The 25,365-nt window shown below is 42.0% G+C and overlaps 1 protein-coding gene across 3 annotated transcripts in view; it reads right to left on the bottom strand.

The window, feature by feature from the left end:
- KIF13A (kinesin family member 13A) overlaps window positions 1–25,365 on the bottom strand; it is a 733,240-nt gene that overhangs the window by 119,030 nt on the left and 588,845 nt on the right. For all 3 annotated transcript variants that reach the window (XM_069218350.1, XM_069218331.1, XM_069218342.1), the window contains 3 exons: window positions 19,687–19,811; window positions 16,548–16,724; window positions 14,692–14,784 (listed from right to left, as the gene is read on the bottom strand). In XM_069218350.1, coding sequence (XP_069074451.1) covers window positions 14,692–14,784; window positions 16,548–16,724; window positions 19,687–19,811 — 395 coding nt within the window. The remainder of the gene's footprint in view (window positions 1–14,691; window positions 14,785–16,547; window positions 16,725–19,686; window positions 19,812–25,365) is intronic.

Raw genomic sequence — 25,365 nt, 5'->3', positions numbered from 1 at the left:
TAAAGGGGGAGGGTTAACAGCAAGAAACTTTTTTTTTTTTTTAATTATTATTATTATTTTTTTTTTTATTTTTTTATTTTTTACAGAAAACCTGCCCTCAGTTAAGTTGGCGCAAAAGCTGTGGGAGGCCTACAAGATTGCAGTTGAAGGCCAAGCTATTTACCTCATCGCACGGTTTAAGATAGACAAATGGAAAAAACCTAAGGGAACTTGAGAACGAGGTTGCATTACAGGAACGCTTTCGCACAGCAATAGATAACCCAGAAGTACGACACACTAGCTTTAAATTAGAGGGAATATCAGGACCTGGTGACAGATGACGCCAGGGCGATTCATCGAGCTACACAATATCGCCTCTATGAGGTGGGAAATAAAACAGGCAAGCTGTTGGGTTGTCTAGACAAAAGGGATCAGACTTGATGCTGGGGACTGTAAGTCAAGTCAAGTGAGGGAGGGCTAGTAAGGGACAACAGCCATTTGGCTGAAACATTTGCAGACTATTATGTCCGCCTATACTCCCCGGCGGTGCATACGACCGAAGACGCACAGAACTTTCTCCATGACATAGGCCTCGGTCAGGCAAAGCCATGGGCCCTAATGGAATACCAATCGAACTTTATCAAATGAAAGGTTCTAAGCTGGCCTGACTTATTACATATGTACAAAAAGGGGGCTCTGCAACACCATCAACGACTGGCTACCATTGTAGTCATCCATAACGAAGGGAAACCACTGGAGTACTGTGCCTCCTATAGGCAGATATCTCTCCTTAACGCAGATGTTAAAATATTGCCTAAACTGTCAGCTATGCCCCTGTGCAAAGTGATTTAGTCTCCGATCCATCTGGATCAAACAGGAGTTATGCCCCACCATAGTGCTACTCTCAACCTTCGCTACCTCCACAGTGCATTGGGGCAATCAGACAACTTGAGAAGCAGGCACTAGTGCTGTCATTGGATGCCAGGATTGCATTTGATACAGTGGAAAGGGACTCATTTTTGCTGTAATGCCAAGTTGGGACTTGGCCCTCATTTCATACAATAGATTCAACTTCTTTTCACAGGCCCTATTGCACAGGTGAAGGTGAACGGCAGGCGCTCCCGGGAATTCAGACTCCAAAAGAGGTACCAGGCAGGACTGCCGTTTAACCCCACTAATTTTTGCCTTGGCCTTTGAGTCGTTTGGCTGTGTGGATCTGCCAGGACACGGTGGTGAGGAACATGCAACGGGAGGGGCAATGGGAAGACAAAGTATCATCATTTGCAGATGATTTGCTGCTTTATGTGACTGATCCAGAATTAACCATAGCTCAGTTGATGCAGATCATACTCAGGTTATACCATAAACCAACATAAATCCCTACTCTACCCACTTAAGGGCCAGGTGTTGCAGCTGCCACCAGATTGCATGGCGGTGGTGATGACCATGTGTTTCTACTAGTTGGGGAGCTATATTACACGAGATTCGAGAAGCTTCTTTTTTTTTTTTTTTTTTTTTTAAAGAATAATCGTGCCCCATTGTTTGACTGGTTAAGACAGATTGCAAGACATTGGAGATTGTTGCCTTTCTCACTATTAAGCAGGGTAGCATTGTTCAAAGTGATGTCTCTTCCCTGATTCATCTACGCCTTGCAGAACACTCCTACAAAGTTTCCAACTTGTACTTCAAGGGAATTGAGGAAGAAGTCCAAACACTTATGGGTCGGAGGCCCATTATGTATAGCAATACCCAAGTTGACAAACGGTTTGTATGATGGGGCATTATGGTACCATATATCTAGAAATACTACTAAGTGGCAGAGCTGAGTACGACAAATCACTGGTCCTTCCTCCCAATGTCAGAACTAGCATTCCGAATGGATAGGGTGGGGTTGAGACCGCAGGGATACATAAGGGCTTTATATGGAGATACCATGTAAGGTGGCTGACCAGACCACACGCGGACAGTTGTGAAACTTTAGAGACAGACCACTGCATTCCAGGGGTGGAAAAACAAGGTTACGCAGGTGACTCCATTATGGGAGGCAGATATACAGAAGATGCTGTGGAACCAGCCAGGATTTGACAAGTGGCACCTTATAGGGATTTCCAAGGTGGGCGAGATTTGGGTTCAGGGCGATGTCACCCAGTGGACTGACCTGCAGTGGGAATATCAGCTAGCGTACTCCAAAGTCTATTGATATATTCAAATCCAACACAGGTTCAGAGTGATACTCCTGAAGGGGACAGACCTTCCAGAGTCCTCAGCCCCAGTGGAAACACTATTATATTAATATATGCCCGAAAGACCACATCACTGACATATAAGAAATTACTCAATCACTCTCCAGATGCATTGAAGAAGTTAATGGAAAAGTAGAAGAGGGAGTTGGGAGACTTGAATGATGAAGAGTGGAAGGAGGCCCTGGCAGCCCCCAAAGAGATTGACATACCATCAGGATTTCGGTTAATCCAGATTCAAATTCTTCATCACTCGTACTATGCTCGAACAACAATTGTAAAGATGAGATGGGTGGGGACGCACAATGTCTGCGTGCCTGTAGACAGACAGGTAACTTCTTTCACATATTCTGGGTCCACCCTGTGCTGCAGGAATACTGGGCGGTGGTGGTGGAATTCCTGAGGGTGGTAGGGGGTGAGGGCATGATTGTGCCCGCAAAACAATGTGTTCCAAACATTTGGGGCAAGACTGATGTCACTAGAGCACAAAGGATATGGATGACGGTGGGTCTAGAAGTGTCAAAACGGAACACTGCAAAGGCCTGGGGTGCCAGACAGGCCCCAGATCTAGGAGCATAGCAGTGAGACATGGATTGGTGTATGATGGTGGAATGGGTGGAGCTTGTCCCTGGAATTGGGGAAAAATCTGGAATGGGTGGAATACATATAGAGGCTTGATATATTAAAATTCCAACCAATGTGGCAATGTGGGTCCAAGAGACGATATGAATGAAGAGAACAGTGAATTAAAGATTATGGAGGTGGGTTTGGAGAGGGAGAGAGATGCTCAATGTTTAAGAAAAATGTATGACAGTGTCAATTTGGCAGATTGTATTTGGGTTTCAATTTGGGGAAAAAAAGATTTCAAACTAAGATTTTTTACAGTCCTTAAAAGCCAGAACAAAAGCCCGGGTAGCACACCCTTCACAGTCAAAAGTAGTAGCGCTTTGGAATAGCACTGCAATACTCATGTGCTATGAGCATTTCCTACTTCAGTACAGGAAAAAGTTAAAAACCTGCCTCTTTTCCCAATATGTTGGATACATATAGTTTTCTCTGCTACCTATTCCTAAAGACATTTTACATTAAATAGGGCTAATGGAACTTATCCAATTCAGGTAGCACCAACATACTCCATATGTAAGTGAGTATGCGCTCTTTAAATAAACAAACCTGTTTCGCTTCCCTCTGAGGGTATATTTTTAACTATGGCCAGAGACTAGATGCTGTGCTCAGAAGTGATTTTTTTTAACCTTGTCTTCTGCCCTAGTATTAAGTAACTCTGGGCAAAACATTTACAAGAACTTTGATGGACTGAGTGAGCTACATACACTATGTTTATAATATCAACTGATGGTTTGATGTAGTAGATGAAAAGCTCAATGCAGAGAGCAAGACTGAGAGGCAGCGGGGTGAAGCGTGGCGCATGCCACTCTCGATGTGCAAGGGCCACAAGAAGGATCCCACTTATGCTAAAAAGCACAATCAGCTGTTAGGAGAGATTTTTATTATACTAAGAAACTAAGGTAGAAGATTACATATATGCACCATTGTCAAATGTTGTCTGTGTCAAGAAGGGCAACTGACAAGGAGTTCCAAAGAAATGTTTTCTGCATGGCTGCAACAGCCTTTCCACTACTACAATGTGCTGTAGCATTCACAGGAAACAGACGGTTAGCCTTCAGATGCAAAGACTTAGTGCAACCTATATTCCTTATGGCTGTCGGGTTCTTACAGAGAAACCTAGCTCATTGATATAAACACTAAACTAAAGCATTTTGTCGTGGGCTTATTTTAAGCTTATTACCTGGGCCAGACTAACTACTTAAAATAAAAAAAACACACTCCAGTTTTTAAGAAAAAGATATCCTTGTCATAAATATTTGATATCTCAGCACCAAAACAAATCGCACAAATCAATTGGTGGATCAAATCTGTCGACTATTTCCTCTTTTAACAAAAAATACATAAGAACATTTTGCACTGGCTTCTGGGTGCTTGATCATTGGTGATGGTTGTAATGTTCTGTAAACAGTGAGATAAATGACAAGGATAGAAGTCAGCTCTGTGCACATAGGTTACATGGCTGGAGAATGAACTGTTGGGGAGCCCTATGTAGCAGTCTGTCTTAATCTATGAGCAGTTATTGAAGAGCAGCAACATACTAGAAAAATGGATGCGGCTTTCATTTTACTTTTCCTTACTCTAGTCAACAGACTTCATTCTGCTTTGCATCTCTACTCAAACTTAGCCCATAAGAGAAAGGCCCAACTAAGGAGCAGTCTAGTGCACTGTGGGCTTCATGGGGAGGCACCACCAGTCACCCAACAACCATAAGTCCTTTGAAAAAACACAATTTATGATGTTCTGAGCGCAAAACGAGATGGAAAAAATGAGAAAAGCAGTTGCTTCGGGGCCCTCTTGGTAAGCAGCAAGATCTACAGCATTGGAGCTCCATGAATACCTTAATAATGAGATAATGGCGAAATGGATAAGGACACTAAAACAGAGGGTTCTTGGAGCCATGTGTGTGCGTTATGTTGTGAACTGGAACTAAAACCTGACCCGCACACGATTTTCCGAGGGTGTGTTCGCAGGCCGGCAGTTACGCTTGGTTGGAGAACGGGCTGTCACTAAAGTTGTGTGCTGTCTTTCCGTATTTGTTTATTCTTTTGAAATAAATCTATTTCTAACCAACCAAATCTGTGTGCGGACATTGGATAAGACAGGTTTCACTGGCGACAAGGGAAACGTTACCTAAGTTATACGCTAAAAGACACAGCCAGTATGCCTGTCCTGACACCTCACTCCCCAACAACACTGATTTGTCAGGTGAGTGCATGGCGCGGCCGCTATTTTTAAAATAAAGAGACTACCAGTAATATATTTTTTGGGTAATTTGTTTACTTACCTCCGGAAAAGGGATTACTAATTGTGCATCCATCTCGTGCCATGAGATTCTGGATTGTGCGTCTGTCTTGTGCTTCCTCAAAATGCTACATACATCATTGCTTGTCATCGCTTTTACCAGGAGACAATAGCAACTTTCATCAATAGATACATTTTTGGCTAAATTGAGGGTACTAGCAGCTTCTGCAGGTTTGATGGTGACTTGAACAATTATTTCAGAGACCAAATTGTAGTCCATTGCCTTGACAAACGCATTCAAGAGAAACTATTATGTTGTCGTGATCCGGATTTACTTGAAACATTAGAAATTGCAAGAGGAATTGAAAGGTTGATTCAAGCATCAAAAGAACTGAATGCAGGAAAGGAACACATAACCACCGAGCATATTAATGCCATAAGTACCAGACCTAAACCACCTGATTCGATGGGAAAAGATCAAAGGAAAAGTGGAACTTATAGCAATTGTTTCTGATGTGGATCTCATAACCATTTGGCCAATGCAAAGAATTGTCCGGCCACAAATAGGTCGTGCCTTAAATGCAGGCAAATAGGTCATTTTGAAAAAGTTTGTAGAAACACTCAAAAGCTAGGTTTGATAAAAGAATAAAGTGCAAATAACGCAGTTGAATTAGCTAATGATTTTGATAACAGAGTTGTGTTGTCGGTTAACATGTTAGAAGCAATTACAGATCATACTAGTGACCCTATTTGTGACATATTTGTTGACAAAATCAAAGTGAAAGTTAAAGTTAAAGTTGACTCTGGGTCACCTATTTCTATTGTCACTGAAACATTGTAGATTGGGCCTCATCTGGTTTGTTGCCTCCGGATGTAGGTACTGTTGCTTTTGGGGAACATAATATTGACTTGTTGGGTTTCTTGAATGCTTCTATTAGTTTTCAGGATAGGTTGATAACCTCAAAAATGTATGTGGCAAGGAAAGGTTATAATATCTTAGGTTGGAAAGATCAAGGTGCACTTGGAACGATATTGAGACCGGGTACTACTCATCCTATTTCTATGACTGAGCCAACCATTTTGCCTACCTGCATGAATGAAATTAGTGAAAAGCATAAAAGCCTATTTGAAGATCTCCTTGGTCTGGTGAGAGGATTTGAACATGAATTTATTTTAAAGAAAGACGCAATTCCTGTAGTATATAAAGTAAGAAATATCCCTTTGAGTGTCAGGGATCAGTTGAAAGTACATTTGGATAAATTATGTTGGGACAGAGTCATTCAACCTGTCAATTCGTCTGAATGGGCCTCTCCAATTGTTGTGGCCACAAAAAAAAAATGGGGACTTGAGTCTTTGTGTGGATTTCAGATCCCTCAACAAAAATATATTAGTAGACTGTTTTCCACACCCTAGGATACAGGAATGGTTAACACAATTGGGGAAGGCAAAGTTCATTTCCAACACAGACTTGCATGCAGTGTATCATCAAATTGAGTTTTGTAGGGAGTCCAGACATTTGACCACATGTAACACACCATATGGTTGATATACGTTTTTACGTCTGCCATTTGGGTTGGCATCAGCCACATCAGTGTTTCAAAAACTTATGTTTGAGCTGTTTGGTGGAAATGAGTGTGTTTTAGCTTATCAAGACAATATACTTATTTTCACTGAAAATTAACAGGATCACATAGTTGTGGACAAAGTTTTAGGCACTCTTGAAAGTAATGGTTTGACGATTAAAAAAGAAAAATGTAGTTTTGTGGTACCTCAGGTAGAATATTTAGGTCATGTTTTATTCTAAGATGGTATCAAGCCCAAGTCCCAATTGGTTGATGCAATTACGCTAAGTTCTGAACCCCAAGTCAAAGATCAACTCAGTTCATTTCTTGGATTGAGTGAGTATTATTCTAGGTTTCTTGAAAATGTTTTTTTGCAAACTGAACCTCTCAGGAAACTTTTTAGGAAAGGAGCTGAATTTATATGGGGGTCTGATGAGAACAAAGCTTTTGTTAACCTTAACGGTCTCATCATTGAAACGCCAGGGTTACGTCTTATTGTCACAGTTGATGCCAGTGGGATTGGATTAGGGGCAGTTTTATAACAAACAGTTGAAGGTAAAGAGGGTACAATAGCTTATACTTCAAGATGCCTATTGGCTGCGGAACGTAATTACAGTACATTTGAACGAGAAGCTTTAGCATGTGTGTGGGCAACAAAGCATTTTGCTCCCTATTTGTGGGGACAAACATGTCCTGTAGTTACTGATGACAAACCATTAGTGTCTCTACTTACTGAAAAGGATTCTGGGAAAGCTAGTCACAGATTAGTCAGATTACTCGCAAGAATGTATGAATATGATTTTGAAGTAAAACATATTCCAGGAATTAAGAATACCAGAGCAGACTTTTTGTCTAGATGTCCAATAAAATATCAGGAGGGTGAGCATGTTGATGAGGAAGTAGAGTGTGTAGTGGGAGTGGTTGATGGTATCACGGTACTTGATAAAACTATTTCACTGCAAGAATAGCTGGATTGTGTGAGAAGAGATAATACTTTGAACAAGTTGAAAGCCTTTATTGTCAAAGGTTGGCCACATGAGAGGTATATTGAAAATAATGTAAAGCCATTCCACAAAGTCAAGGATGAATTGTCAGTAGAGGGTGACTTGGTGTTATGTGGAAATAAGTTTATTCCACCAAACAGTCTCAGGAACTGGTTGGTGAGTCTGGCTCATCATGGTCATTCTGGCATGACGAGCACAAGAAAGAGGATTTGTGCATTTTATTGGTAGCCTGGAATGGATGACAAGATTAATATGTGGGTTGGTGGACGTCCTGACTGCAGTCAGGCTGACAAATACTTGAGAGTTTATAACACTCCTTTATGTCCGGTTCAGTTCCCAAAGGGGCCGTGGGAGAAATTCGGTATGGATTTTGTGAGGGCCCAGTTTGGATCTGCCAGTCACAATGAGATACGATTTAGTCGTAGTGGATTAACATTCTAAATGGGTTGAGTGTAAATTCCTGAGGGAACCTAAGACAGTGACTGTCATTGAATTTCTTATTTCCTTGTTCAATTGAGAAGGGTGTCCCCAAACAATTGTTACAACTGTAGTGCAATTTAATTCTCGAGTCATGCAGAAACTTTCAAATGTACATGGAATCAAACATCTTACAGTTGCCTTATGTAGTCCTCAGGGATATGGCATGGTTGAGAGGGTGAACAGGATAATAACAGGATGATAAAAGAGAGTATTCAAGTAGCTATTGCTGCAAGGATGGATATTTTCAATACTGTGCGTGATAGATTATGGGGTTACCGCAATACACCACACTCAACCACAGGAGTTCCTCTGTTTATCTTGTTAAGGGGTAGACAATCATCGTGTGACCTTCCCCCCAAGTGGGTGTTAGATAAAACGGAAGCAGCCTGTAGATTGCCTAGCGCAGGGACAGTAAGGGACAAGGTACTGGAACAACAGCTCAAAATTAAATCTAATTTTTATGTTTTGCATAGGACCAATTATATATTTTTTGGTGTGGGGGATTTGGTAAAAATAAAAAGACCCAGAGGAAGAAAGAGAGGCACTTCTAAATTTTTCCTTGCCACTAGAGTAGTCAAGGTCTCCGACCATGCTGTTATGGTTGAGAATGGTAAATGGTGGAGCAAAGGAAATGCAGCTTTAAGTAAAACTTCAGCTGGTGAGGGAGAGATGAAAGGTTGTTTAACCATGGAAACCCGAAGAGAAATTGCTAGTTGGGGGAGGAAGGTATCGGCAGCAGAAGGGAGCATAGTCAGGAAGTTAGACGTGTTTCAGATTGAGAAGGCTTAACAGGTGGTGGTGACCTCAGGGATGGTGATATTTATGCAAACTTAAATGAGGGTGAATCACGCATTATGAATCCTGCAATTGATACCCCAGGTTTTGAGTTTTCTGACTTGGACAACAGACAAATATGTAAGAGAAGTTCGATGTTACCAAAATATCTGAAAGGCTACGTTTTGAACTAACTGTTCATTAACCTTCGCACCTCTACTTACACTTTCTTAATTGGCCTTCTTCTCATATTTTCATATTAAAATTTCTTCATTGGCAAGTCCCTTAAGTACAATTTTGTTGGCAACATGTGTTACTAGACACAGGTGTTTTGCTACGACCTGGTGACATAACCGATTAGTGGTTAGTATTTTATGTGAATTGTTTCCCTTTCGAATTTAAGTTATTGTTTGGTGAGTGTCGCAGTGAAAACTTACCAGTTTACTTGTTTGTACACTTGTATATATAGGACATGATTATTGTTTGTCCATCTGGCATACACTATGTGGAATTGTACGAGGATTATACAGTGGCGTTGTAGTAAATTATGATCTCCGATATTCTCATTTACTTTTATTGATTTCCTTGTTGTGTGGTACCTTTTCTCTATTAGTAGGTATGTATATCTTGGTTGTCCGTACTTCCTAAAAATAGGGTAAGTATTTAGATATGGACCTCCAATGTGGCGCTGCTCCCCGTAACGCCGCTTTGGTGGAACAACGGACTTCAGTCCGTTGTCTCTGTTGTTGCGCGAGGTGACGTCGCGCTTCCAGGGAGGATTTATTCCCCGGAAGTGTCAGACGCGCATATGCGTACTCGCATCACGGTGTCTTGTAATGTTTGGGCGTCACTCTACACTGCGTGCAATGTTGATAGGTAAGAAAGTAGGGGTTAATATAATACTGCCTTAACGGCTTTGGGCTTTAGAAATTTTGTTACGATTTGTTAACGTGATTTACATATTCGACCCCTTTTCTGTATTTTATCTTTATAGCCTAGAATGAAACGGCCTTTTCAATTTACTGAAGACACATATAAACTTGGATTCTAACGTAAGACATGTAATGTCCACTTGTCTATTTATATTCAAAACTGCGGTCGTTAGCGATATATTTATTGGCATGTTGTGCTTTCTTTTGGCTAAATTAGGTATGTTGTTTATCGAGTAGTCACTTTTGAAACAGTACTCACCTCTTGAGAGTGAGAAAGAGAGAAAGAGACTTTCAGTAAACTTTAAAATCGGAAACTTATAAGGTATGGTAATGACAACACTGTCATTGTTAGACTAGCTGTAACTGTTCACAAATAGTTTCACTCGTTTTGATGCCTGAATAACACTTACAGGGTGCTTTGATATTAGTAAGGAGTGATTTCGGTGAACGGGCTGTTACAGTAGATGTGAGTGCAATTAGTGGTGAACATGTAATTTTTAGGGTGACTGGTAGCACCTCTTTTCTCTCTGTAGTTGGTGTATTGGGGGTTTAAACTTAGTTTGGTTTAATATTGGATTCTATTAACATTAATTTCACTTTCCTCTCATTTCTCTAGTTACTTTGTTTTCTTTGAGCTTGAATGGGACCTTTCTCTAGTTGTTATATATTTTGCATCATAGAGTCTGAGCATTTTGGTTTCTAATACCAACTATTTACAATATAGAGCCCTGAAGAAGTCGCTGGGGACTAGAAGAATTCCCCATGACGTAACACGTGTTGGCTCGGAGTGTATCTTCATGGATGTTGTTGTAACAAATTTTTATATTGCGACCTATTAAATTTCTGAACTGGATTGGACTTCATACTGATTGATGAGAAATTTCTTGATTGCATTCCCTTGAATTCACTCACTTGGATTTTGACTTATTTGATCTGAACTGTACTCACTTGATTTCTTGACATAATTTGTGGAAGTAAAAATTGTTTTGGTAAGGGGGCCTCACTTTGTGCAAATCGTTGTTGGGTTTATTTTAAACCCTTGAGGGATGGGTGTTTTCCCTTGTGTAGGCTACCCCTAATGATTTAATTGGCCTATCAGTACCCTGAGCGCCATTCTTTTCCCTATTTTTGCACCCCATTTTCTTTGTTTACGTTTTGAACTAAGGTATGAAGTTCAAGTTTTGTTCTAGGTATATTGATGAAATTCAGGGTTATGTTAATGGGTGCTATATTCCTTTGAATTTATGTTAGATTATATTGTTAAACAAATGTATTTTTTTTTGTTTTCTCTGACAGGTGCTTTGTCCTATTATTTCACGTTTTGTTCAAGTTATTTCTGTTTCCTTCATTCAATGTGATGGGTTTCTTCTTTTATTTATTATTGTTGAAGGGGAATGATGTTATGTTATGAATTGGAAATGGAACCTGACACACACAATGTTCCGAAGGTGCGTTCGCATGCCAGCAGTTACACATGGTTGGAGAACGGGCTGTAGTGAAGGTCGTGTGCTGTCTTTCCTTATTTGTTTATTCTTTTTAAATAAATCAGTTTCTAACCAACCAAATCTGAGTGCGGATACTGGATATGACAGTGTGGCATTTCAGTATGGAAGCTCATCATGAGAGCCCTGTAAATATCACACTAATGGGACAGCTCTAAGCTGTGCAAATCAGAGGTCAGAAAAGTTAACCAATAGGAAAGCTCTGCGAATGTCTCAATGCAGAATATTGCTGCATGGTGAAAAACACGTTCATTTTTGTATTAGAAATCTATTAAAGGAATTAAAATGTAAATTGATGATGTTCTGTCTAGTCATAATATGATCAATAACGTTGTGATTTGTGGTTCTATAGATTACTGCAATACAAGGAATGAGGTTTCATTTGCAGACTATCATCCCCTTACAAATCTGGCTGACAACTGTAAGCTCCATTACCTTTCTTCTCCTGGCACAATCCATTACAGTTGGGTACCTACACTTACTTATGCAAGTAATGCTGCCTCTCTCCCTCCATCTAACATACCTCCTGCCTTTTAGAGCAGATTTAACACTGATGTGTGGTCTTGCTTGATAAAAAGGCACTCTTGCATTTGAACTTCTTCTGCCTAATGAAGAAAGTAACCCTGTGCCTATGGGCCAGCAAATGGCAGCACAGTGGAGAGATTACTACTAAGGATTGCCTTAAGCTCCATGTAACCTCTAATGAAATGCCATTGCTTTAATGCCAGCCCACCCAGCCAATTGCAAGTATTAAAATACTATAATATCCAATGGTTGAAGGCTGACCTCAGGTCTATTTTTTTAATTGGAAAACATTTTATTAGATGTTTAACAATTACAGAAAATAAGGCTCTGGTCAAATAATCGAAAGTTACATGCCTACAGTGTGTCACCCATGAAGCATCTCAGAAATTTTGCAAAGGGTATTATACCTATCTTCTACATCTCATGTTTAAATAATTTAGCTGTGTGACCCTAAACCGAGAGTCAATCATAGTTGTGCAGGGGAAAGGACAAGCCTCCCTTCACTTGTCCTCCCTCGGGAGGCCCAAATCTCACTCCCACACTCTTAGACTCTAACTGGCTGAGATCTGGAAGATCTTCCAGACCCATAATACAAGACATAAGAGCATCCCGGAACTGTGAATATCTAAAAACAAAATGGCTGTTAAGGGGGGGTCATATTCCGTCTGTAGGTCTCCAAATGATTTTAGGTTGGTACCAGGCATGGTCTCCCCCAGGTCTGAAATGTTGATGATGTGCCAGTATTTAAAGGCCTGTAGCCCAGACACATGCACCCATCCAGCCCTCACACATAGAGGGGTCTCCCTCGTCAATCATCATGACCAACCTAGAGCCCTAGTCGCTTCATTCCAAATATGTAGTACCACCCTGGTAGGTAGGGTGAGAAGGCGGGAGGTCGATATGCCACAGAAGAGGGTGGGGGATCTCTGTCCCTACATTGCCCATCTCTGTGAGGCACAGGACAGGTCACCCCAATTGTCAAACTACCATCCATCTAAAATAATCAACTGAGATGCCATATAAAGATGTGATGTCACAGGCTGCTGTACCTCTCTCAAAGGTGAATTTCAAATAGAAGCAGCAGCTCCACAGAAATCCCCTCATGATGCCTCAACTCGGGTAAATTAACGCAGTACAATAGTTGGGTAATTTTGAGTTGATATAGTAACTGTGGCAAGACAACCATCTTTACATCGAACAGCATCCCAGAAGGACAACGGAAGTGCCCACCCCAGATCCCTGAAAAGGCTGTCCAGCTAGGGATGGATGTTTCTTTCCCAGGCCTTTTGTACATGAACCGTAATGTATACTCCAAGACATGTAAATCTTTCTTTCAAGATCTGTAGGTCCTCTGCCCAGTCCAGTTCCCAAATGGGGCAGCCAATGGGGAACACTGAGGAGTGAGCTTTATTAATGGTAAGCGCCTAAAATCTCTCAAAGATCTGAAGGGCTCTGGGTCCTGACTAGCGAGGCTTCCCAAGGAATATGAGAACATCGTTGGCGTACAGCTCCACACTGTCCGACACTCAACCTCCTTAACAAGTACATAGATCCTTGGCCAACTAGTCACAGGTTCAGTCCTTATAGGAAAGTGCACTGGAGACAACAGGCAACCCTGAAAGGTACACCTCTGCACCAGAAAGATGTCAGACACTGAGCATTCTATTTTAACTCATGCAAACAGGTCTGTGTACATCAATCACATACGGCTGATGAATGTAAGGACGAAGTTCATTTTTGCCAAGAGGGAAAAAACGTAATCCCACCCCACAGAGTTAAAAGCTTTGTGAAAGTCCACCAGAATTATCACAAAATCTATTTCCATGTATGTGGGTGTTGGTGTACTGGTAACACAATGCCTCCAAAAGAGAGCAACAGCTACATCTAATTGCTTTCAGTGTACAATGCATTTATGAGATAAAGAAAACAGTGTGCGATGACAGTGTACTTTTGAGATGCAAAATATTCCCTTACATATTACATCACAGGCACTCCCATAGGAGGTAGGATGCATCAAAGAGGCAAGAACATGGGTGGGAGAAGCCAAAGCTCCCTCTATGAACTATTTATATTTTAAATAATTGGTAACACTAGACTTTGGGGACAGACCTAAAAAGGAGAAAATACCACTACAGAAGTGTTGTGTTCGTAAGAGACTCATTAAAATCATGCTAAAAAGTGATAAAACAGCTGCAATGCCATGCCACACAATGGCAATCCTCAGATATAGTTGTAAAAGCAGTTGAAGTGAAGAAGCCATCTGCCGGTGGATGAAGTCAGTGAGGTCAAGAAATTCCCATTTCCTCTTTTCAGGAGCAATGGATTAAAGACATTTTTAAAAACAGGTCATATGTATGTGTTTACAATGACACGGTTAACATGGGTGGCTGGGTGAAAAGAGCAAGCAAATGATAGCACATTATGGCTGGGGATTGAAGGAGACATAGGGATTCAAAAATGACAAACCCTACTGGGGTTAAAACAACAAACAAGCAATGGATTAAACACATTTTGAAAAAACAGTCATATCCAGGCGTTTACAATGACATGGCTAACATGGATAGTTGGGCAAAGGGATCAATGAAATGATAAAACATTCTGGCTGGGGATTGAAGGAGCCATAGGCCTTCAATCATTGCCAACCCTACTGAGGTTAAAACAACAACAAAATCTGTACCAGATAGAGAACTCACATTTTCTGCCAACTGGATTCTACAGTAACTCTGCATGCTCTTTAAATGTTTAGGGCATGTCAGGGAATTTCAGACATTTAACATGCAATCGCATAGTTTTCATATTATTCATTTAACAACAGTTATCCTTACCTTTGGTATGTTGGAAACAATTTCATACGTCACACCACAGGAATAAAGTATGTTCTTTAAAGACATTCTTCGCTTCAGACTCTGTGTAAAACTCTGCATTGAAACAGACAATTTGAAATAAACCAAGTTGACTTCAAAATAATTATTTACACATACAGAGCAATGCGTGAATTTAGAGTATCAAATAACCATTACTTTTTAAAATAATTCTAATGTACTTCTCTCATCTTTTTTATGGTATTTACAATAGCCACAACTTTTACTTATCATATCTCAGTTCCAAACAACGTAATCATGAAAAGGTAGTATGACTATATAGCACTGAAAACATGGTAGAGAAGGAAAATGTAGAATGTATGTTTCTGCAAACCCTTTGCACAGGGCTGATTTGATCCGGAAGCTACCAGTGAGCAGTTGGGGCAGGCTCATAATACCTTTTCTTTACATGACTGTGTCTGTTTATAATTGTCAACATGAAATTCCATCTTTACAAATATGGCAGGGAGCAGCACCAAGGGTCTACTTTCATAAGGCAAGTATTTAATGTAGACATGGTTAATTGTGTAAAGCAGAAAATAGAACATTCATTTCCCCTTAGATAGATAAAATTAGAGGTGACATGCTGGACATACAACATGGCCACGTCAGAATAAAACCCAGCATGAAGAATACAGATACTATTCACACTGTGAGCACAGAACATAACTCTACGAAGTCAACAATTATTCACAGAACAATAAAATTCTACAATAAAATGAATTGACTTCATCTGGGATAGTTTAGATTCAATGCTCCATTAATAGTTATTTCCAAATAAGTCTCTCATCATTGGAGCACAATTTGAAGGCCGATCAGCGTAGGAAGTGCTAATATACAAGTAGCCAGTAGGAAATAACCCACCATCTTTGTAGTTTAAAACCTAAAAATCAGCTGCTACTGGGTTAGGTGTGCTCCACTGAAGAGCACCACAGAAAGACAATTCATAAAATGTGAAACGATCATCAGAATTACTCATATAGGGTGTAGAAAAAAAGCCCTTATTGTAGACATTGCACAAAGAGAAAACTAGAAACAACATTTTGATATAAAACAGACTAGCTGACAGAAGATTAACAAAAGCATCAGGGCTTAACAAAGGATCCTATAGGTATTCTCTGTCCCATCTGCAGAAATTCCTTGGACAACTTTTAACACATGGCAACAATGTTACTCCAAAGGCATTCAAGATGAATGTCAACAACATGACACCACTATTACATATAATTTAAGCCATAATTTAACAAATCTCTTGAGAATTAGTCAAATGAACAATACATCTAAGGCCTCACATAATAAATATTCATTTTAAATGTGGTGCACTGTGCTTTCAACAGGCTAAGAGGCATATTGTGATTCACTGGATGCAGTTGGAGCCCATCCTTGAACCGGTGGAAACGCAACTGAAGGGAATGACTGGTGTCTGAGGAGATTCTTTTCACCAACGTCTGAAACAATAATAAATTAATGGATGCGCTGAGTGTGAGACGGGTGTGCTTCTAGGTGCATGGTGACCTGGTGGAGGGAGAAGTAGAGGTCGGGACGTTTTTAGACATTTACTTAAATAGGTCAGATGATTTCTGATTGAAGTAGGATTCTGACTCAATGGTCAAATAATTATGTACTAAACTGTAAGTCACTTATAGAAGATGAAAGATGCTAGCTCTGAGTGACAGACCAAACATGAAATATGCTTACTGTCTGAACCATCTACACCTACTATTAATTGAAATGACAAAACAAGATTAAAAAAATGTTGAAAACCAAACCACACCCTGCAACCAAGCACATGATCTAATGTTTATTTATTCTACAGTTACCTGTTTGTTGTAAACATTGACTGCAATTCTTTTACGAAGCACCAACTCCATAGCAGCAGGATGGCTTAGTTGTACAGTTGCCTTTACAATCAAATAGACCCTCTCATTCTGTGGTGTAACCCTGTTTAAATGCACCGAATCATGAATTGCTGAATCCCATGAAGCAATGGCACAAACCTATTGAAGGAAACGAAAAATCCATAAAACACCAGAGAATAAGCATTATTGTATTTATTTTTATGATTTTATGTAGAATAAAGGGAAAAGCTTTAATTTTATCACACAAGATAGCATCAATGCAAGAAGAGTGCTGTTCTCCGAAGGAATTTCTATTCCAGATTTATAACGGTTTTTGGTGTGTAACCATTTCAATAGTAAACCACAGCAGTGGCATATTTTCATTCAGAAATGTGTGCTGCTTCAAATAAATAAATATTTTATTTTTAAGCCTATTGTAAACCTTACTAATCGGCGATACTTTGTAGTAATAACTCTCGCACGAAACGTCTAGGTTAGTAGATTGTGAGCATTAGCATATTATAATATCAGTCAACAAAATGTTCATACCATGAGAATTAGTAAAATACAAGTATACCAGTTACTCTATATGGCTTAAAGCAACATAAATAACTATCTGCTGGTTCACCAAGTACTAGTTCAAGAAATGTAATGCTAATATGTTTCCCTCACCTCTTAAGGTTTCCTTTCTGAAGGGGTTCCACACAGTACCATATTATTGTGATGAAAGTAAACAATGGCTTGCTCAGAAATGACCAAGCTTTCTGATCCTTTTAGTAAACATTAAAATGTTTCATAAAATCAAAGTCTACTAGCGTAAAATACATCCTGGGACAAAGACACAATCATGTTAGGGACCAAACCTACCCACGTGGTGATACATACATTTTACATCATTTTGGACAGGGGAACGGCAGGAATACCTCATTACGTTGCTATACAAAGCTAACAGGGAACACACAGGAACCTCATAGAAGCAGCTTGGATACCTTAGGGAGGAAGATTTGGCGAGAACTCCACATGACACCGAATGATCCAGAGCTCTGAAGTCCCCCCAGATAATTTCCAGAAATGCACGTTTTAAAAACATCGAATACATGATACTCCATCTGGCATACCTCACACCTTACCATCTAACCTGCATATTCCCCTGGCCAATCTCATCTGCCCTAGATGTCATGCCCAGGCGGCCGACCTCCAGCATATATTTTGGTCATGCCCTAGCAGAGCTGTCTTCTGGCAAGCAATGCACACTGCACTGGCCATGTCCATGAACTTACAACATTAAACTCCTGGGAGGCAACGGCCCTGGATATCTTTCACAGGGGGGAAAAAAGCACAAGGTGCACGTATGTTTGCCAACCTTGGTCTCCTGTTGACCAAGCCACTACTGACCATACACTGGAGGGCCCAACACTCGGACTCCTCCCCAGTGGCACAGGGTGCTGCTTCGTTGGGGAGAGATGGAAAGCTCCGCAATACACTGGGAGGAAGCTTGACAAATCCACAGCCATTGCCTGGGATACAATGATTACATCCTGGAGACACTGTTGACTTCTGAGGGTCCCGACACTAACCCTGTGTTGCCTCACAAGTCCCCTTACACTAGGGGGACTTCCCTCCAGAACCCCGCTTCTTGTGCTGAAGCGTGCCGGAGGATGTAACGCTCAGGTGACTGTTTCCTCACCCATCCCGCACCTCCTTTGTGCACCCCGGCCTGCATCATCTTCATTCCGCCTATGCACTATTGTACTGATCCCGCTCCTGCCACTTCCCTGTTACCACCTTTACCCAAAATCTCTCCCCAGTTTCTTGTCTCCCCTACTAGTTGATGGAGGTTGTATTTATCTCTCCCTACTGGGTTCATTCCATTTTGTCAGGGCACCCAAGAAAATTACGTTTGGTTGTTGTACAATGCAAATGCATGCATAAAACGTTCTAACACTAATAGCTCAAACTGAACCATTGTACTCTCATTCTGTTTCTGAGAAATGTCTTTCTGACTATGTTTGTCAGTTTCTGCTTCGATTGTCATGCAATCGGCTCCTAAAGTTCCTTGTATACTTTATCAATGTTATAATGCAACTGTCGGACACTGTTCCCTTCCCCCACAATTAGGTTGTGTCCGCATGGGTTATTAAATATAAAACCTCAATAAAAATTATTTAAAAAAAATCATGTTGGGAACCAAAAAAGGAGCTTGGATATTTACACAGTGACTAGCTTTATCTAAATAAAACTGATTTCCTACTCATACAGTGAAAAAAGAGGCCTAGTCGTGCCTAATCAAACCTATTTCCATACATCCTGAATGTAATTGTTGCCATAACACAACATAAAGCCCAGACGGGCCCCCGTGAAAGAATTTGCCAATTCCCATCCTCTTCGCAGAGAACACTAGCAAAGAGCAAGTCGCATGCACTACGCTACACCATTCGTGCAAAAGACTATCAGCACTGTGAGATTTATATTCTGATGCATTGAAGTGTGTAGAGCTTCTACAGGAACATTCTTTATTTCAAATGCAAAACAATTTAAAAACAGATTTTAAATATGATACTGTACATGAACTTTAGGGACAGCAAAGATCCCTTCTACTTCTGTACCAGATGTTTAGGCAGCCAAATGAAAAGCTATTAGGCCATCTTCATGCTATCTATACAGTCAGCTGCAATCCTTTCGCAGCACAATTCAGTGTATTGTGTATGCTATTTAAATGGTAACAGAGAGAATATATTGTATATAATTTAAAATAAACACAATGTAACTGGATACACGGACAGCTGCAACTAAAATCATAACGAGAATCACAGAAATAATGACTGTGCCACTAGTCGCACAGAAGCCTCACAAAAGAAGTAAAAAATGTTTATGTGAGACCACAACTGTTGTGGAATAAAACAGCTGAGGAAAAGATATGAGAGAAAAATGTGGAAGCAGAGTATGTGACAGCAAAATTAAACCATTTGCCTAAACAAATATTATATACACCAAAATAAAATGAAAGCCACCATTCAACACCACCCAGCGATTTATAATAGGCATGTGAATGAACGAGAACTCATTACGTCACACAGGACATCCGACAATGTAACAAAGTGAATTATATGTATTGCCTTACCTCATCATCGCTGTGCTTTATGATTGGTAGGTAGTAGAACTGGCTTCCATGCTCCTTTGGTAGAATAGAGTTGACACCTGATGCATGAGGACCCACTAGTTGTTCGTTGGCACTGAGGTCATCCGCTACAGTAATTCAATGATAAGAATAGAATATGCATTAAAAGCTGAATAAATATAAACCTTTAAATTGATTTTCACAAACAATGGGATCAGGACCACTATGTGCACTGTAAAATAAACCACGATGCATTTGCACACTAACAAGGACTTTTGTTGTGAAAAAATTCTGAGACTGACGGAAAAAAATACCTATCTTCACTTACAATATTTCGGATGGGTTAATTATCTTCCTGCAGACTCATCATCTTTAGAATAACCTCCAGAGGGCAAAGTGTATCTGGAATTTTTTTCAGCAGCAATAGCTCTCCAGTGTCAACACATGGTACCATGGCTTCAGCTGCAAATCTGCCCTTAAGATGTGACTAATTTTGGGAGAATATTAGGTACCAACCAGTGTGCTGTCATCAGTTCTGGGTACCTTTTCCAAGGCTCATCAAGGCAATCGCAGAGGAAGCGAGAAAGCATAAAAAAACAATAAATACAGCACACTGCACAACACTAACTCATACGGGAGGAGCAAGGGCAGTGGGTAATCTGTGAGAAGATTATGTACCTAGCAGAAGGAAAATATTACTTACCCAGTAAGCATCTGTTTGTGGCATGTAGTGCTGCAGAAGCACATGCTCTGCATACTCCTGTCATCTAGTGTTAGGTCCGGAGTGGTGCAAGTTGTTAAAGAACTGTTTCGAGTCACTGGATTGAGTGACTCCTCCTCTTGGTGATAGTGTGCATGGGCATTGACTCCTTTGTTAGATTATTTTCCCGTAGGGGAGTGAGAAAAGGAGTGCATGAGAAGTATAAAGAAAGAGATTTCCACACAAACGTAATTTCATATGCTGTAATGTAACTGTAACGGCCACAGGCGTTTGAGGAGGTGGGAGGGGGGCATGTGACTCTACAGCACTACATGCCACAAGCCACTAACAGCTGCTTACTGGGTAAGTAACATTTTCCGTTCAATGGCATGTATGGCTGTAGATACACATGCTCTGCATAGACTATGAAGCAGTCCCTCCATTAAAGCGGTGGCTAGCCTACGGGAGTTGCAGTTGACTGGAAAAGTATTCATGGCACAGCTTGACCTACATTGGCTTGCTGACATGCTTGTCCATCCACAGTAATATTTTGTGAATGCGTGTGGTGTAGACCAGGTAGCTGCCTTACAAATGTCAGCTATAGGGATATTTCTAAGGGAAGGCATAGTGGCAACTTCTTCCCTATTAGAATGTGTTCTAGGAGTAACAGGAACAGTCTCTTTGCTTTAGCATAACAAGTCTGTATCAACTATCCATCTAGCTGTGCCATTTTTCAATATTGGACTGTCTTTGCGAGATAATGAAAATGCTATATATAGCTGTTTTGTTTTCCTAAACTCTTTGGTTCTGTCAATGTAAAACATGAGTGCTCTTTTAACATCTAGAGTGGGAAGGTACTTTCCGCAACAGAGTCAGGACGCAGAAAAAAGACTGGTAGCTCAATGGATTGGTTTATATGGTATTGTGAAACCACTTTAGAAAGGAATGTCGGGTTTGTGTGAAGGATCATCTTGACTTTATGAATTTGGAAAAAAGGTTCTTCCAAGGGGAGGGCCTGGAGCTCACTGAAACACCTGAGTGATGTGATGGCAACTAAGAAAGCTACCTTCCTAGAAAGGAGTTGAAGAGGATTGAATTAAGTGGCTTAAAAGGAGGGCTCGTGAGCCTGGTAAGCACAACACTGAGGTTCCAGGCCTGGGTGGAATTACCATTTCAGGGGCTTCCATGAAAGCTTTAATGACTGGGATTCTGAACAAAGAACTATGTTGTCTGTTTGGTAGATATTCAGCAATAGCTGGAAAATGTAGGAAAAACTCTAGTTGTGGGTCTACAAGCTTCCCTGAGAATGTTCATACATTCTGCAGGCAATCCTAAGTAACCAAACTCAACAACTTCAGAAGCCATATCACAAGGTTGAGAGGCTTAGGGGCTGGATGTCTGATCTGTCCTTGATTTTGAGTGAGAAGGTCCAGCCTGTTGGGATGTTTCTTGTGGGGAACTACTGATAGTGCGGTGAACCATGGCTGATGGGCCCAAGTTGGACCTTCAAGGATCATGGTGAGAGGCATTTGCCTGATCCTGCAAACCAGAAATAGAATGACAGGTAGAGGTGGAAAAGTATAGGCAAATATCCCTGACCAGTATATCCACAAAGCGCTGCACTTGGATAGAGGGTGTGGATACCTGGAAGCAAAGCTGGGGCATTTTGCATTTTCTGCTGTGGCGAAAAGGTCTATCTGAGTTCCCCACTTTGCAATGTATATTTGAATGACTTGTGATTGGAGTTCCCATTCGTTGACTTGTTGGTGCATCCTGCTGAGCAGGTCTGCAAAGTCGTCGTGGTCCCAGGAGATACTCTGCCACCAGGTGAATGTGGTGAACAGCCCACTTCCATATTGTCTGAGGGAGTTGTGACAATTGGGAGACCGTGTGTATCCCGTTTCTGTCGATAATACATGGCTGTCATGTTGTCCATACAGACTAAGACAACCTTGTGAGACACAAGAAGAAATGCTTTCAGGGCTAGAAACACTGCCTGAAGCTCGAGGTAATTGATATGTAGGGATTGATGACTGAGATCCCAAAGGGCCTTGTAAGGAAATGCCTCCTTGGCATGGTTACCCCCTGACTTTTTGCCTATGCCGATGCTAAGTTATGATTTGAAAGTGTGCTGGGACCCTGCTAACCAGGCCCCAGCACCAGTGTTCTTTCCCTAAACTGTACCTTTGTCTCCACAATTGGCACAACCCTGGCAGTCAGCTAAGTCCCTTGTAACTGGTACCCCTGGTGCCAAGGGCCCTGATGCCAGGGAAGGTATCTAAGGGCTGCAGCATGTCTTATGCCACCCTAGGGACCCCTCACTCAGCACATGCACATTCCTGCACAGCTTGTGTGTGCTGGTGGGGAGAAAATGACTAAGTCGACATGCCACTCCCCTCAGAGTGCCATGCCAACCTCAGACTGCCTGTGGCATAGGTAAGTCACCCCTCTAGCAGGCCTTACAGCCCTAAGGCACTGTGCACTATACCACAGGTGAGGGCATAGGTGCATGAGCACTATGCCCCTAGAGTGTCTAAGCAAAACCTTAGACATTGTAAGTGCAGAGTAGCCATGAGAGTATATGGTCTGGGAGTCTGTCATGCACGAACTCCACAGCACCATAATGGCTACACTGAAAACTGTGAAGTTTGGTATAAAACGTCTCAGCACAATAAATGCACACTGATGCCAGTGTGCAATTTATTGTAATTTACACCCAGAGTGCATCTTAGAGATGCCCCCTGAAAACCTACCCGACTTCCAGTGTAGGCTGACTAGTTTCTGCCAGCCTGCAACACTCCAGACATGTTGCTGGCCACATGGGGAGAGTGCCTTTGTCACTCTGTGGCCAGGAACAAAGCCTGTACTGGGGGGAGGTGCTTCTCACCTCCCCCTGCAGGAACTATAACACCTGGTGGTGAGCCTCAAAGGCTCACCCCATTTGTTACAGCGCCACAGGGCATCCCAGCTAGTGGAGATGCCCGCCCTTCCGGCCACTGCCCCCACTTTTGGCGGCAAGGCTGGAGGAGATAATTAGAAAAACAAGGAGGAGTCACCCACCAGTCAGGACAGCCCCTAGGGTGTCCTGAGCTGAGGTGACTCTTACTTTTAGAAATCCTCCATCTTGTGGATGGAGGATTCCCCCAATAGGATTAGGGATGTGCCCCCCTCCCCACAGGGAGGAGGCACAAAGAGGGTGTAGCCACCCTCAAGGACAGTAGCCATTGGCTACTGCCCTCCCAGACCTAAACACACCCCTAAATGCAGTATTTAGGGGCTCCCCAGAACCTAGGAAACTAGATTCCTGCAACCTTAACAAGAAGGAGGACTGCTGACCTGAAGCCCTGCAGTGAAGACAGAGACGACAACTGCTTTGGCCCAAGCCCTACCGGCCTGTCTCCTGACTCGAAGAAAACTGCAACAGCGACGCATCCAACAGGGACCAGTGACCTCTGAAGCCTCAGAGGACTGCCCTGAAACCAAGGACCAAGAAACTCCTGTGAACAGCGGCCCTGTTCAACAATCTGCAACTTTCTTGCAACAAAGAAACAACTTTAAAGACTTCACGTTTCCCGCCGGAAGCGTGAGACTTTCCACTCTGCACCAGACGCCCCCGGCTCGACCTGCGGAAAACCAACACTACAGGGTGCACTCCCCGGCGACTGCGAGCCCGTGAGTAGCCAGAGACAACCCCCCAGAGCCCCCACAGCGACGCCTGCAGAGGAAATCCAGAGGCTCCCCCTGACCGTGACTGCCTGTATCAAGGGACCCGACGCCTGGAACCAACACTGCACCCGCAGCCCCCAGGACCTGAAGGAACCGAACTCGAGTGCAAGAGCGACCCCCAGGCGACCCTCTGCCTAGCCCAGGTGGTGGCTACCCCGAGGAGCCCCCGTGCCTGCCTGCATCCTTGAAGAGACCCCCTGGTCTCCCCATTACTTCCTATACAAAACCCGATGCCTGTTTGCACTCTGCACCTGGCCGCCCCTGTGCCGCTGAGGGTGTACTTTCTGTGACTGCTTGTGTCCACCCCAGTGCCCTACAAAACCCCCCTAGTCTGCCCCCGAGGACGCGGGTACTTACCTGCTGGCAGACTGGAACCGGGGCACCCTTGTTCTCCCTTGAAGCCTATGTGTTTTGGGCACCTCTTAGACATCTGCACCTGACCGGCACTGAGCTGCTGGTGTGGTAACTTTGGGGTTGCCTTGAACCCCCAACGGTGGGCTACCTTGGACCCAACTTTGAGACTTGTAAGTGTTTTACTTACCTGTGAACTTAACCTTTACGTACCTCCCCCAGGAACTGTTGATTTTTGCAGTGTCCACTTTTAAAATAGCTTATTGCCATTTTTACCAAGACTGTACATGCTATTGTGATTATTCAAAGTAGAGTACCTAAGTGAAATACCTTTCATTTAAAGTATTACTTGTAAATCTGGAACCTGTGGTTCTTAAAATAAACTAAGAAAATATATTTTTCAATATAAAAACCCATTGGCCTGGAGTAAGTCTTTGAGTGTGTGTTCCTCATTTATTGCCTGTGTGTGTACAACAAAGGCTTAACACTACCCTCTGATAAGCCTACTGCTTGACCACACTACCACAAAATAGAGCATTAGAATTATCTCTTTTTGCCACTATCTTACCTCTAAGGGGAACCCTTGGACTCTGTACACACTACTTCTTACTTTGAAATAGTATATACAGAGCCAACTTCTTACAGGCCTGTACTGTGAGGTCTTTAAGGTGAGCACCCCAAGCCGCCAGTGATGGATCTGTGGTCAGTATGACCTGAGGCACAGGGTCCAGAAAAGGCTGCCCTTTCAACAGGTTGGTGGTGTTCCACCTTTTGTAGAGAACGATGAGTCTGGCAGTTTAACACTAGATCTTCCAGGTGACCCAGTGACTTAGACCATTGGCAAGACAGACATTTCTGTAGTGTGAACATGTGAAGATGCAAGAAACCATCAAGCCCAACAGACG

This window comes from Pleurodeles waltl, chromosome 2_1 (assembly GCF_031143425.1).
Source record: "Pleurodeles waltl isolate 20211129_DDA chromosome 2_1, aPleWal1.hap1.20221129, whole genome shotgun sequence".
Classification (NCBI taxonomy): domain Eukaryota; kingdom Metazoa; phylum Chordata; class Amphibia; order Caudata; family Salamandridae; genus Pleurodeles; species Pleurodeles waltl.
This window is presented reverse-complemented; position numbering and strand designations above follow the sequence as displayed.